Genomic DNA, 15,943 nt, shown 5'->3' on the forward strand with positions numbered 1-15,943 from the left:
AACCTGTTGGACTTTAACCTGGTGTTGTAAGACTTCTTATTGTGCTCACCCCAGTCCAACGCCGGCATCTCCACATCTTTTAATTAAGCTTACTGGTTTTGCTGACCATTTTACTGCATCCATATTAACAAAATAAATCAAACCTATTTTGGGATTACACTTTCATACTTCTGACAGGGATTCAGTCAACAAGCAAAAGCTAAAGGTTAGTAGCACTCAATATAAAGAGACTTCAAAATAATCGAATTAACCATTTCCTTACCACCAAGACTGTTTTCTCCTCTCTGTCTGCTTTCACCTATAGCTCAACAGCAAAAACCTCCACCACCAGTGACACCTCTCTTCATGATGTTGGCACTTCAAACTTAAATATTTTGATGCTTTTACAAGGTCACAATGAGTCCACACCGTGTTTGTAGAAACAAAATCTTACTTTATTTTACAACTACTATTATACACAGCACCAGTAGCTCCCTACTGGGTCTTCACTAGACAGTACCTTATTGGCCAACTTTATTTATACAAAGCCAGACATTGTTAGAGGTCCCCTACCTCCTTATCAAGGGATTTCGTATTCTGCAGAGTCCACGGGGCAATTAATCATTCCCACCCCGTAACACCCGTGCGGGTTACAACAGATGCTCTCCTTGCTGTTCTTTCATTATCCAGTCTCTGTAATTCCACCCGATCCAAAACATCCATATTACTCTACATTTGCTATTTCTCCCCATTTTTGTCGACCTGCACTACCCTCAGCATAATTAATTTAAAATCTTCTACTTTGTCTTGAAATTCTCAACCCCCCTCTTGATGTGTAATTTCCTCCAGCCATGCATTCCTTCCCACATCCTTCAGTCCTGCAACTTTGAACTCCAATAACCTCAGATTTACTCTTCCTAAATTTCTCCCCTTCTCCATTATCCTATCTGCTATCTCAGTAATGCAATGTGTACTGGTTGACCTGAATGAAGTTTCTTAATGATATCGAGTTGTGTAGAAGTTGACTGTAGTGATGATTTCTACTTCCACTAAGAGTTTTGTACAAATGTTGCTCCATCGCCAGAGGTCTGATTCTCGGTGCTGACACAAGCCCAAGATCACATCACAATCCTAGCCAAGTAGCCTTATACACTGTTTGTCACAGAGGTCCATATAGCTAACTTAACAGCAGTGATTGCACTGGATTGGGTTGTTTCAAGTCGCACAATCTGCTTCCTATGCCCTCAGACCTCTTGGATTATGGTTTCCCTGCTGTTACTATTCTTCCACCTTTGACATATTTAGCAATGGAACAATTGACATCACACCAGTACTGCAAAGTTCACTAAATACTTCATTTTTAGGCAATAATTCCAGCTCTGCTCACAACTAAAACATTTGGCCCCTTCCATGGTTTTAATGCCAGTTTTAAATGGGTGATTTAGACAGGGCATCTTACCCTGCTCCTTGTCCTTAACCTGCATAAGCCTGGGAATGACACCATGTCCGGTAAGGACCTTATATGATTATAATGTGCCTGTGTGCATTAATCTGCATGACATACATTTAGGTACATGACAAAATTTAAGACTTTGAGAAAAAGTTTTAATGGCCAAGCATTTAATTCCAAATGACACAGAATAGGTGAAACCCCGAGAGAGAGATCAGTCAGAAAAAACGCTTGACTTTGTTCTCCTCCTTCAAGAAGCCTCATGAAAACATATCTCTGTGAACAAGCTTTCAGTTCTTTGCCCTTTCGGCTCAGTGTCAGTTATGGTCCGATTATGCTGCTGTGAAGCACATTGGAATATTTTTCTACCTTACAGGCATTATATAAATACAAGTTATTGTCATTGTTCAGCAAATGAGTAATACCGATACACTTGCTGAACATTTGTGACTTTTCAGAAGGCAGTAGGTAATGGTTAAAATTGAGTTGTGCAACTAAAATTTCAATATGATACCCTACCTTTGGTGGAGTTTTTGCAGAAAGGATGTAAACAACCATTTGAGATCATGGGCGGGATTCTCTAACTCCGAGCCGGGTCAGAGAATTGGCGGGGGGGGTTTCACACAACGACACCCCAACGCCATTGGTGCCAGCGCGGTCGGCGCAGCACTCGTCAGGGGCCGCTCCACACGGACCCCCCCCACGCCAATTCTCTGCGCGAAATGGGCCGACTGGCCGCCGAGATAGGCTGAGTGGCCACCGAGATAGGCAGCGTCCCGCCGGCGCTGTTCACATGTGGTCCGACCCGGCGGGACCTCGGCGTCCATCCTGCGGGGGGGACCTGGTTATGCCATGTTGCATTGGGGCCGGGGCGGAGAAGGAAACTTGTGCGCATGCGCGAGTTGGCGCCGGTCATAACGCGCATAAGCGAATTCGCACCTGCCGCAGCATGTATGCGCAGACTCGCGGCACCCGTTTGACGCCGGTATCGGCAGCTGGAGCTGCGTGCGTCGTTCCAGTGCCGTGCTGGCCCCCTGTAGGGCGCAGGATCGCTGATCCTGGGGGCCTGTTGACGCCGTCGTAAAATGCGACGGTGTTTACAATGGCGTCAACACTTAACCTCAGGATCAGAGAAACATGCCCCATATCTCCAGAATTTCTGGCAATCTTCTGCTGAAGTTGCAGTGAGATATTGGGCGAAGCAGCAAATAAGTTATTTTACAATTAGATCGCAGACTCCATTTTAAAGAACACACAATTGTTCTTAGTGTATTGACAAGCATCTTATCAATGATTGCACTGTAAGTGTTGTAGGAGATCATGAATTGAGGACTCAGCTCAGACATTAGAGAGTGCAGAAATACTTGTTTATTCCAGCCATAAAATAAGTTGGATTTTATGTAAAGTTAACATTGGCCGTGTACACAAAATGAACTTAACCACTCTGACCGTGAACCCCTTCTCACTGGAGGAAAATGTGAGCATGCCTGTGAAAGCCATCCTGCCCTCAGCAAACATATCCTACTTGCTATCTTACATCGGATAGTTTCTCAATGGCAGCTTGCATCAGGGATATGCTATAAACTTATGAGTGGTGTCTGTTGCCATTTTAACAACTGGAAGGTGACAATTGTTACCTAATATTTGTGATTTAGCTTATGTTTGGGAACTATATTTACAGCGTTATATCTTTGACGACTTGTAGCAGTTGCACAAAGGATATATTTTGTAAATGCTGCTGTTTCACTTACCTAACTTCTCGAAGTTGTCATTGTATTTTTCTTCAATGTCATTTATTAGTGTTAAACAGCAAGGATACAAAGAATGCAGCACTTGTTAACCCTTCCAGCACCACAAGAATGGGCAAGCTCTTCTTCATGCCTACGGGACCTTCCTGTCCCGCCATCGACACCCCCGCGCCGCAGATTTCTCGGCAGTGTGGGGTGGATTCAATGGATCATCCCATTGACAGCAGTGGAACCAGAAGATCCTATCACCAGCCAAATGGGGGCTGCCTCCCGCTGCTGAGAAACACGCCACGGGGAGGCCAGAAAATCTCACTCCACATTTCTGCACAGACTTCCTTTCATAGACATATAGAAATAATTTCCGGTACAGCCCATGAATGGATGCTTTATATAATGTGGAATTACAAAGGGCTTGTTGACTATTAATTCAATAGCTTTCTTAAAACATGGGCGAAATTCTCCTACCCGCCCCGCCACATTTCTGCGCCGACCGGCCGGCGGGAGTCTCCGTAACACCGGCCGGTCAATGGGTTTTCCCATTGTGGGGCAGCCCCACGCCGTCGGGAAACCCCCGGGCGCCGGCAGAACGGAGACTCCCGCCGGCGGAGAATGACGCCCCATGTTTTTAAAAAATTAAGGAGCTTTGGACAGACTGATAATCCATGACAAGTTAACACTCAGCTTTGTGCATTTAGTTTGAAGTAATTAATAGACTTCACAGATCTTGCTAAAGCTTGTTAAAACAGGATAAATTCAGAATTGCCTGAGAGCAGTAAGTGTAAGGTCAAAGTTTCTGATACAGCATTGTCTGCTTACTCTGTTGCAGAACTTTCTGGAAGCAATGAACTCATTTACTAAAGTTTCCAAATCATATTTCAAACTTCATTATGGTTAGGAAAAAGATATTGCTTTCTGGGAGTTCAGATAATCCATTGCCATTTCGTGCTGGCTGAACATTTTTCTGGGAATGCCAGTATTGACATAATCAAACGCCGTGGGCGGGATTCTCCGACCCTCTGCGCTGGAATCGGGCCGGGCCCGGGGGCGGAGACTAACCGTTCACGCCGGAAATCTGGCACTACAGCGCTTCCGCGATTCTTCGCGGACCTGCCAGCCCCGCGTGCGTGGTCGACGTGGCGCCAGTCGGGGGCCATTGGAGCAGGCTCCCGCGGTGATTCTCCATGGTCGACCGGCCGAACTCCCGCCGGCGTGGTTCACTTGTGGTACCACCCAGCGGGAGCTGGGACCCGCGGCCGCGGTCCTGGTGGGGGTTGGGAGGTATCTGACACGGGGGGGGGGGCTCAGCGGTGGCCAGGCCCGTGATCGGGGCCACCGATTGGCGGGCCATCGCGATCTGGGAGGGACCTACCTTCCTCCACACGGGCCCGCTGTGTGGCTCCGCCATGTCGGCGGACCCGCTTGCGCCCACTGTGCGCATGCGCGGCCGCATAGTCTGGCTAGCAGGGCCCCGCCGGCAGCCAGATGCATGCTGGGGCTCTGCTAGCCCCCTGGAAAATGGAGAATCACTCCGGACCTTTGAGGAAAAGGTCCGGAGTGATTCTCCCCCATTTTCCGGCGGGCGTTGGGGGACTTAGTCCTCAGAAGGGAGAATCCCGCCCCATGTTACTTTATTTTGTTGTGCACTTCTCAGTTTTGATCTTGGAACCTGTTGACATGGATTCATCACATGTATTTGCGTCAACATGTTTGGAAACGACAGTCACTACACACACTGATTCTGATCTGGAAATACAAATCCAAGATACTATTTAAAACCACTGAGATTCTATTTAAAACAATTAAGAAAATGTGCAAATTTGGGTTTTGTGTTGGAAGGCAGCTCTTTCTCATGGTATTAACCTGCGCTCATGCTTGACTCATTACGTGATTAGTTTCTCCAGCAACTTGCAGGTGCGAAGGAAGGAAGGACCATTCAGCAGTCCAATTTAAAGGGCTCCTCGACTATTTATTGATTACTTATTTATTTGTTTTTTTTAAAGTTGCTAGTTAACTTCTGGGTATTTATTGTTTTGGCTGTTTTCTAACTCTGGAAAGTTGAGCGTGACTACTGTGAAACAAATTTTACTGGTGCTGCAATGATAGTGCTGCCTTTGGGACAAGAGGATGAGGGGGAGGAGTTAAGAAGAACAAGCACCAGAACAGCTGGCATAGGAGGGAAGAGGGGAACACTGAGCAAGCAGCCATTAGCTCAATGGAGCATTCCTCTAATATTAGCCTCCCAGGCAAGCATTGTCTGAGGCCCTTCCATTTCACAAAGTAAGCTGACACTGGACCACATCACCTTTTGCAGCCATGACACAAGCCTTGAAACAGGGCATGGTCAGCATCACCTTTGGCTATCAAAGTCAGCGTTGTTCCTAACAGTAATGCAATAGGTTCTTTCCAGGTTGCAGCAAGTGACATCAGTAACGTATCACAGTTTCAGGTTTACTCTTGTATCAGGGAAGTAATCAAAGCTCTAGTCACCAGAGGGAACACTTACATATTTTTCCCCAATGACGAAGTGAAGTAAGATGAGAGATCACTTAGCTTGGGAGAAGCTTTCTTACACAGAACTGAGTGGAAATCCAGCTTTATGGTTGTATGCTACAAACTGTGTAGTGAGGGGCCAGCTCTTACCAACACTTGTGCAGCAAGAATTACACCAGGAGCAGGATATGGAGGAGGATCAACATTGACCACCAATGCGCCTAGCTGCCAGAGCTTTCTGAGAGCAGCTCATTGAAAAGTGGTTCACCTGAGACTTTTCTCCCATCTCCTATACATCAACCATCCAACAATTCTTTTCCCCATTGCCCTTTCTACCACCAAATGTTTGCTTACTCTCACTTCAATGTACCAAACACCAACACAATCCCAGAACAAAAGATAAATTCCGTCTCTATCTCGAGGTAATAGAATTGAATAGAAATCACTCTTGTGGAAGCCCTAGTGCCTGGCTTCTGTGCTCCTTTTCTTATTCTAATGCTCATATGAAATGTTTCTCTAGCGGTTACAGCTTGTGACCCTCCATTGAGGACACATCAGCTGCCCTTGATGGGTGACCTTGAGCAGTTCTGGACTTTGAAGAACTGACTGCAGAGGAAACATTTTGGTGTGACACTGTGCATGTCTCTACATCAGAGGGCTGTGGAAGCTCAGTCATTGTGTATCTTTAAAGCAGAGATTGATAGATTTTGGATTAACAGTAACATAAATGGTTATGGGATAGTCAGTGTAAAAGGCATTGATTAGCCATGATCATATTGAATGGCAGAGCAGGGTCAATGGGTTGAATGGCCTACTTCTGTTCCTATATTTCTACATTCCTACCAAATTGAGTCATCCCAAGATAGATCAAAAGGTGACCTTCCCATGGAGCCAATGCGCCTCATCACTCATTCAGCTCTCAGCAGGAACAGAGTGTAGGAGTGATCCGATGCTCTGGAAGTCCCTGTCAACACTTGCCCTCAAAACCAAGATGGTAGCCATCCGGGCGGTGGTGCGAGCTGTTATGGCTGACAGTAGATACTTCATTATGGTTGACTCCACAGTTATGTTCCTGAAGCTGACTAGTCAGTCCATGTTGGACAGATTAGTATCCATGCTCTGCACAAAGCCTTGTCACAAGTTGGAGTTCGAATGTTTTGAAAAGATGTGCACATGCTCCCTGGCAGGTTGCTCAGTCTACCAGCATTCATGATATAATCCCATCAGCCTTCGACATAGCCTAGACTCTCGAATTCAGGATCTGGGGCGTCATTCTCCGCCGGCGGGAGTCTCTGTTTTGCCGGAGCCCGGGGGCTTCCCGACGGCGTGGGGCTGCCCCACAATGGGAAACCCCATTGACCGGCCAGTGTTACGGAGACTCCTGCCGGCCGGTCGGAGCAGAAATGTGGCGGGGCGGGTAGGAGAATTTCGCCCCTGAATCCTTCACAGCACAACGAGTAGATGATCTTATCCTCTGGTGAAAAGTAGAATCCTAACCCCCTGCTCTAGTTCCGATGCATTTTGCCCAGTGATTCACCACATGAAGATCCCCCTCTTCAACAAAGTATCTAATGTAAGCATTAATCAAATTCTGTACTCACCCAATATTTACAGAGGTATACTTTCAAGAGTAGTCACTCATCACGATCTATACTTGAAGCTTGGCCAATTTTACTTCTCTAACACGGGTGCTGAGGCCAAGTGTAATGCTGGTACCCAAACCCATCACTCAAAACCCAGCCACATACACAGAGTTAAAATTGGGCACATTAGAATGTAATTCAGCACTGACAGGGGATTGAACCTGAAATATCCCTTGTTCTTGATAGCGCGTTCTTCACCTGTTAATTCTTTGAGCGGTCAGGAAAGCCCTTCCTGTCACTCAGATTTTTAAAAGTAGTTATAATTAGTTTAATTACCATATCACACAGGCACAGAGAACATAGAAAAATACAGCACAGAACAGGCCCTTCGGCCCACGATGTTGTGCCGAACCTTTGTCCTAGATTAATCATAGATTATCATTGAACTTACAGTGCAGAAGGAGGACATTCGGCCCATTGAGTCTGCACCGGCTCTTGGAAAGAGCACCCTACCCAAAGTCAACACCTCCACCCAACACTAAGGGCAATTTTGGACACTAAGGGCAATTTATCATGGCCAATCCACCTAACCTGCATATCTTTGAACTGTGGGAGGAAACCGGAGCACCCGGAGGAAACCCACGCAGACACGGGGAGGATGTGCAGACTCCGCACAGACAGTGACCCATGCCGGAATCGAACCTGGGACCCTGGAGCTGTGAAGCAATTGTGCTACCCACAATGCTACCGTGCTGCCCTTAAGAACAAATAAATCTATACTATATCATTTTACCGTAATCCATGTACCTGTCCAATAGCTGCTTGTAGGTCCCTAATGTTTCCGACTCAACTACTTCCACAGGCAGTGCATTCCATGCCCCCACTACTCTCTGGGTAAAGAACCTACCTCTGACATCCCCCCTATATCTTCCACCATTCACCTTAAATTTATGTCCCCTTGTAATGGTTTGTTCCACCCGGGGAAAAAGTCTCTGACTGTCTACTCTTATCTATTCCCCTGATCATCTTATAAACCTCTATCAAGTCGCCCGTCATCCTTCTCCGTTCTAATGAGAAAAGGCCTAGCACCCTCAACCTTTCCTCGTAAGACCTACTCTCCATTCCAAGAAACATCCTGGTAAATCTCCTTTGCACCTTTTCCAAAGCTTCCACATCCTTCCTAAAATGAGGTGACCAGAACTGTACACAGTACTCCAAATGTGGCCTTACCAAAGTTTTGTACAGCTGCATCATCACCTCACGGCTCTTAAATTCAATCCCTCTGTTAATGAACGCTAGCACACCATAGGCCTTCTTCACAGCTCTATCCACTTGAGTGGCAACTTTCAAAGATGTATGAACATAGACCCCAAGATCTCTCTGCTCCTCCACATTGCCAAGAACTCTACCGTTAACCCTGTATTCCGCATTCATATTTGTCCTTCCAAAATGGACAATCTCACACTTTTCAGGGTTAAACTCCATCTGCCACTTCTCAACCCAGCTCTGCATCCTATCTATGTCTCTTTGCAGCCGACAACAACCCTCCTCACTATCCACAACTCCACCAATCTTCGTATCGTCTGCAAATTTACTGATCCACCCTTCAACTCCCTCATCCAAGTCATTAATGAAAATCACAAACAGCAGAGGACCCAGAACTGATCCCTGCGGTACGCCACTGGTAACTGGGATCCAGGCTGAATATTTGCCATCCACCACCACTCTCTGACTTCTATCGGTTAGCCAGTTCGTTATCCAACTGGCCAAATTTCCCACTATCCCATGCCTCCTTAATTTCTGCAGAAGCCTACCATGGGGAACCTTATCAAATGCCTTACTAAAATCCATGTACACTACATCCACTGCTTTACCTTCATCCACATGCTTGGTCACCTCCTCAAAGAATTCAATAAGACTTGTAAGGCAAGACCTACCCCTCACACATCCGTGCTGACTATCCCTAATCAAGCAGTGTCTTTCCAGATGCTCAGAAATCCTATCCTTCAGTATCCTTTCCATGACTTTGCCTACCACCGAAGTAAGACTAACTGGCCTATAATTCCCAGGGTTATCCCTATTCCCTTTTTTGAACAGGGGCACGACATTCGCCACTCTCCAATCCCCTGTTACCACCCCTGTTGACAGTGAGGACGAAAAGATCATTGCCAACGGCTCTGCAATTTCATCTCTTGCTTCCCATAGAATCCTTGGATATATCCCGTCAGGCCCAGGGGACTTGTCTATCCTCAAGTTTTTCAAAATGCCCAACACATCTTCCTTCCTAACAAGTATTTCCTCAAGCTTACCAGTCTGTTTCACACTGTCCTCTCCAACAATATGGCCCCTCTCATTTGTAAATACAGAAGAAAAATACTCGTTCAAGACCTCTCCTATCTCTTCAGACTCAATACACAATCTCCTGCTACTGTCCTTGATCGGACCTACCCTCGCTCTAGTCATTCTCATATTTCTCACATATGTGTGAAAGGCCTTGGGGTTTTCCTTGATCCTACCCGCCAAAGATTGTTCATGCCCTCTCTTAGCTCTCCTAATCCCTTTCTTCAGTTCCCTCCTGGCTATCTCGTATCCCTCCAACGCCCTGTCTGAACCTTGTTTCCTCAGCCTTACATAAGTCTCCTTTTTCCTCTTAACAAGACATTCAACCTCTCTTGTCAACCATGGTTCCCTCACTCGACCAACTCTTCCCTGCCTGACAGGGACATACATATCAAGGATATGTAATGGAAGTCTATACCTATTTGGCTGTGATGGAGAGTAAGAACTTGATAAAACTTTTGTTGATATTTTTTACAATTGATTTTCCTTTTTTATATTTGACTCTTCTCAGTTAACTGCTTTTGACATAGGGCTCTCCCTATCATCTCAAACTATAGATCAATTCTGTTTTTTGACCTCAGCTTGTCTTTGCTGAGGTTAAATCATCTCTTGGCTATATATGGTCAGTCAAGGCATCATCTAACACGCCAATAATGATTCCATCTCTCTTCCGTTCACCTTTCAGACTTCCACACTCTCAGTTCTCTGTAAGATAATACAGCTTCATCTATACTTGACGTTGGGTACATTTGTTACATTTAGCCTGCTCAACAATTATATCCTTCCTCAGATGGATGTAGATGTCAAGTGCATTGATTAATTCATCACACATAACTTTTTCCTCATCAATACCCTGGGGATGAGGATATCATCCACATAGTCATCCATCGCATGTAACAGAGTACTGACCTGCTGATTGCATGACTTCACAGAAAGGACCCACGCGGTGTGAGATCTGGTAAATTTCCTACAGCATTTCAGCTATGCTTCTGCTTGGTTGAGATTTGTGACCTTTTCAAAGCTTTCAAGGAATGGTAGAGATTTCATCATCACTATTTTTCATGCGCTACTGCCATATAATATTCTTGATATTGTTAAACTAATACAAAATACTTAATAAGCCTCCAAAGGTAGATGAAACAGGAACTTCATTGGAACACTTTTTATTGGTTTGCGTCTTCCATGAGGCTGTACGAGAGACCAAATTGTATGATGTTGCATGACTTTCTGTGAAGATGTACACAGTATATGATTAGCATAATAAACAATTAGAATTCACCTACTAACAACCTAATATCCGATTATAATACATTACATTACAGAATCCATCTTAGTTACACGGAGTCATAGTTTCCATTTGACTGAAAGTACCATAGAAAAACATGTGTGAAGTGTTTGAAAGACACAGGATTCATTTCTGGTTGCAGACCTTTCAAAGAAGGCTGCATAAGGCCTCTCAAGTCAACCCCTGTGAAATAACATTGCTGTACTGTGCCTGAATGTTAACCAACCAGACAAAATGAAAGTCAACATTACTTGAGGAAGAAATTTGCATTGCCTCTCTGACTTTGCAGATTCCAGCTGGATTAAAAAAAAGAAATACCTCAACAGTAGGCTTTCTGCACCTCCAAAAGCACCAGGGATTCCTCAGGCGCATGCTATCAGCTTCGCCACACCCGAATCGGGAAACAACGAGGCCAGTAAATTTCACGAGAGGCCACCCGCGAGATTTACCAGACTTGTCACGCCTTGCGAGATCTGATAAAAATAACCTTTATTAGTGTCAGAAGTAGGCTTACATTAGCACTGCAACAAAGTTATTGTGAAAATCACCTCATCGCCACACTACGGCACCTGTTCGGGTAGGTAGCACAGTGGTTAGCACTGTTGCTTCACAGCGGCAGCGCCGCAGGTTAAATTGCCGGTTTGGGTCACTGTCTGCACGGAGTCTGCACGTTCTCCCTGTATCTGCGTGGGTTTCCTCTGGGTGCTCCGGTTTCCTCCCACTAGTCCCAAAAGATGTGCTGTTAGATGAATTGGACATTCTGAATTCTCCTCGGTGTATCCGAACAGACACCTTAGTCTGGCGACCAGGGGATTTTCACAGTGACTTCATTGCAGTGTTAATGTAAGCTTACTTGTCACACTAATAGAGATGATTATTATTACACTGAGGCCCAGAAAAAATGAAGCATCGTCCCATTTAATAGCGGGATCGATCTCGGCGCTGCCAGCATCAGGAAACGGCCAGCTAAATGCGCTCAACATCGGACTCTATTTCATTTCCGTTAAATCGCCCCTGATTTACCTCAATGCTCTACTGCTGTAGGTGGGACTGTCAGCAGTCTGATCAATGTAGCATTAAACACAAAGAAAGGTGAAAATGTGGGAACCACTGGAGTTTGAATGTGATTGCTGAAGGTGCCTTAATAAAACCTTATCTTTATGGGGACAGTGGTCCTGTGCCAGTATATTCCTCTATTTGGATAAGGTCGTTAAACATGTCAAAATAAGACAAAAGATAGCAATGATTTCAAATACATTTCACAAGAGGAAGTGTCTTGCAATGCTTTTCCACATAGTACATAAATATAGGTTGTTGAAGTAGTACTGACACTAAGCTCCAACCTTTTCTGTCAGTATTGATAAAGAGCATTTAATAAATTCAACATGTACCTAAAATCTTTTTTTTCCATTCTCTTCCTGTTCAACAGGCATCTTTGCCAATCTCACTTGCAGAGCCTTTTTCGGCTATGGTGGAGAGGTCAGCCCAGTAATTTATTGGATGAAGGGAGAGAAGTTCATTGAAGACCTTGATGATAACCATGCCAGTGAAAGCGACATACGGTAATTTGAAATTTTATCATGTATTCTGTGACTAAATGTTAATATATTGGATAATATTGAGCTCCCGTAGGCCAGCCAGATGTCACATGATGACATTGGTGTGGTGGCCATTGACAAGGGCAGTAGTTATTGCCCATCCCTGGTTATCCTGTTATGGGTCATCCACATTGTGACTGGTGTCAAATCTTGACTAGACTGGGAAAGGAGAGCAGGTTTTCTTCCCTAAAGGGAATATGTGAAAGAACTGGGTTTCTTATGATGTGGAGATGCCGGCGTTGGACTGGGGTGAGCACAGTACGAAGTCTTACAACACCAGGTTAAAGTCCAACAGGTTTGTTTCGATGTCACTAGCTGTGGGAGCGCTGCTCCTTCGTCAGGTGAATGAAGAGGTATGTTCCAGAAACACATATATAGACAGATTCAAAGATGCCAAACAATGCTTGGAATGCGACCATTAGCAGGTGATTAAATCTTTACAGATCCAGAGATGGGGTAACCCCAGGTTAAAGAGGTGTGAATTGTGTCAAGCCAGGACAGTTGGTAGGATTTTGCAGGCCAGATGGTGGGGGATGAATGTAATGCGACATGAATCCCAGGTCCCGGTTGAGGCCGCACTCATGTGTGCGGAACTTGGCTATAAGTTTCTGCTCGGCGATTCTGCGTTGTCGCGCGTCCTGAAGGCCGCCTTGGAGAACGCTTACCCGGAGATCAGAGGCTGAATGCCCTTGACTGCTGAAGTGTTCCCCGACTGGAAGGGAACATTCCTGCCTGGTGATTGTTGCGCGATGTCCGTTCATTCGTTGTCGCAGCGTCTGCATGGTCTCGCCAATGTACCACGCTTCGGGACATCCTTTCCTGCAGCGTATGAGGTAGACAACGTTGGCCGAGTCGCACGAATATGTACCGTATACCTGGTGAGTGGTGTTCTCACGTGTAATAGTGGTATCCATGTCGATGATCTGGCACGTCTTGCAGAGATTGCCATGGCAGGGTTGTGTGGTGTCGTGGTCACTGTTCTGAAGACTGGGTAGTTTGCTGCAAACAATGGTTTGTTTGAGGTTGTGCGGTTGTTTGAAGGCAAGTAGTGGTGGTGTGGGGATGACCTTGGCAAGATGTTCATCGTCATCAATGAAGTGTTGAAGGCTGTGAAGAAGATGACGTAGTTTCTCCGCTCCGGGAAAGTACTGAACGACGAAGGGTATTCTGTCGGTTGTGTCCCATGTTTGTCTTCTGAGGAGGTTGGTGCGGTTTTTCGCTGTGGCGCGTTGGAACTGTCGATCGATGAGTCGAGTGTCATATCCCGTTCGTACGAGGGCATCTTTCAACGTCTGTAGATGTCTGTTACGCTCCTCCTCGTCTGAGCAGATCCTGTGTATACGGAGCGCTTGTCCATAGGGGATGGCTTCTTTAATGAGTTTAGGGTGGAAGCTGGAGAAGTGGAGCATCATGAGGTTATCCGTGGGTTTGCGGTAAAGCGAAGTGCTGAGGTGACCGTCCTTGATGGAGATGAGTTTGTCCAAGAATGCAACTGATTTTGGAGAGTAGTCCATGGTGAGTCTGATGGTTGGATGGAACTTATTAATGTCATTGTGTAGTCGTTTCAGTGATTCTTCACCGTGGGTCCAAAGGAAAAAAATGTCATCGCTGTATCTGGTGTATAACGTCGGTTGAAGTTCTCCAGCTTCCACCCTAAACACATTAGAGAAGCCATCCCCTATGGACAAGCGCTCCGTATACACAGGATCTGCTCAGACGAGGAGGAGCGTAACAGACATCTACAGATGTTGAAAGATGCCCTCGTACGAACGGGATATGACACTCGACTCATCGATCGACAGTTCCAACGCGCCACAGCGAAAAACCGCACCAACCTCCTCAGAAGACAAACATGGGACACAACCGACAGAATACCCTTCGTCGTCCAGTACTTCCCCGGAGCGGAGAATCTACGTCATCTTCTTCACAGCCTTCAACACGTCATTGATGACGATGAACATCTTGCCAAGGTCATCCCCACACCCCCACTACTTGCCTTCAAACAAACGCGCAACCTCAAACGAACCATTGTTTGCAGCAAACTACCCAGTCTTCAGAACAGTGACCACGACACCACACAACCCTGCCATGGCAATCTCTGCAAGACGTGCCAGATCATCAACATGGATACCACTATTACACGTGAGAACACCACCCACCAGGTACGCGGTACATTCTCGTGCGACTCGGCCAACGTTGTCTACCTCATACCTGCAGGAAAGGATGTCCCGAAGCATGGTACATTGGCGAGACCATGCAGACGCTGCGACAACGAATGAACGGACATCGCGCAACAATCACCAGGCAGGAATGTTCCCTTCCAGTCGGGGAACACTTCAGCAGTCAAGGGCATTCAGCCTCTGATCTCCGGGTAAGCGTTCTCCAAGGCGGCCTTCAGGACGCGCGACAACGCAGAATCGCCGAGCAGAAACTTATAGCCAAGTTCCGCACACATGAGTGCGGCCTCAACCGGGACCTGGGATTCATGTCGCATTACATTCATCCCCCACCATCTGGCCTGCAAAATCCTACCAACTGTCCTGGCTTGACACAATTCACACCTCTTTAACCTGGGGTTACCCCATCTCTGGATCTGTAAAGATTTAATCACCTGCTAATGGTCGCATTCCAAGCATTGTTTTGCATCTTTGAATTTGTCTATATATATGTTTCTGGAACATACCTCTTCATTCACCTGAGGAAGGAGCAGCGCTCCGAAAGCTAGTGACATCGAAACAAATCTGTTGGACTTTAACCTGGTGCTGTAAGACTTCGTACTGGGTTTCTTATGACAGTCCAACAGCTGCATGGCCACCTTTGCTGACACCAGCATTTTTAAAAATTGAATTAAAATTTTCAAACTGTCTCTGTGGGATTTGAACTCACCATCTCAGGGCTATTAGTCCAAGCCGGTGGATTACGAGACCAATATTATATCCCAGTATTGTTGCAATGCTGGCAAGAATGGGTTGATAATTCATAAAAAGGCAACAAACAGTTACAACATTTTTAACTTGTTTTTTTTTGTTCTCTATGGTCCGCGCAAATGCGATGGGCTGAATGGCCTCTTTCAGTGCTGTAGCCTTTCTATGGTTTTATAATATGAAGAAAAAAACATGACGTGACCTGCAATTACACCCTCAGAGCTTGGTGGATGAAAATTTGAACATATGGCGTTGGCCTCATTCTGTTCATTTCATGAATTCAGAGCCAGGTAATGGCTGATAAAAGTTTGATGGGATGAAAAGTTGCACACATCAGTCCCACTTCTTTTGCATTAATTATTCTGCACTAAAATGTACTTAAATTTTGAAACCAAAGGGGCTGTAAATTTAGTAAGGGGATTGTCATAATATCCACTCATGAAAATAATGAGATGCAGACAGGCAGTGATTGACACACAGGATAACCAATGAACACACATGACACATAACAACCAATCACCAGACAGGACACCACCACTATAAAGC

The 15,943-nt window shown here is 45.7% G+C and overlaps 1 protein-coding gene across 2 annotated transcripts in view; it reads left to right on the forward strand.

The window, feature by feature from the left end:
- The window catches only part of LOC140428010 (interleukin-1 receptor accessory protein-like 1), a 2,037,829-nt gene that overhangs the window by 1,935,343 nt on the left and 86,543 nt on the right, over positions 1-15,943 (forward strand). For both annotated transcript variants that reach the window (XM_072513958.1, XM_072513959.1), the window contains exon 7: positions 12,305-12,437. In XM_072513958.1, the coding sequence (XP_072370059.1) occupies positions 12,305-12,437 (133 nt within the window). The remainder of the gene's footprint in view (positions 1-12,304; positions 12,438-15,943) is intronic.

The sequence above is a fragment of the Scyliorhinus torazame genome, chromosome 8, assembly GCF_047496885.1.
Source record: "Scyliorhinus torazame isolate Kashiwa2021f chromosome 8, sScyTor2.1, whole genome shotgun sequence".
Classification (NCBI taxonomy): Eukaryota; Metazoa; Chordata; class Chondrichthyes; order Carcharhiniformes; family Scyliorhinidae; genus Scyliorhinus; species Scyliorhinus torazame.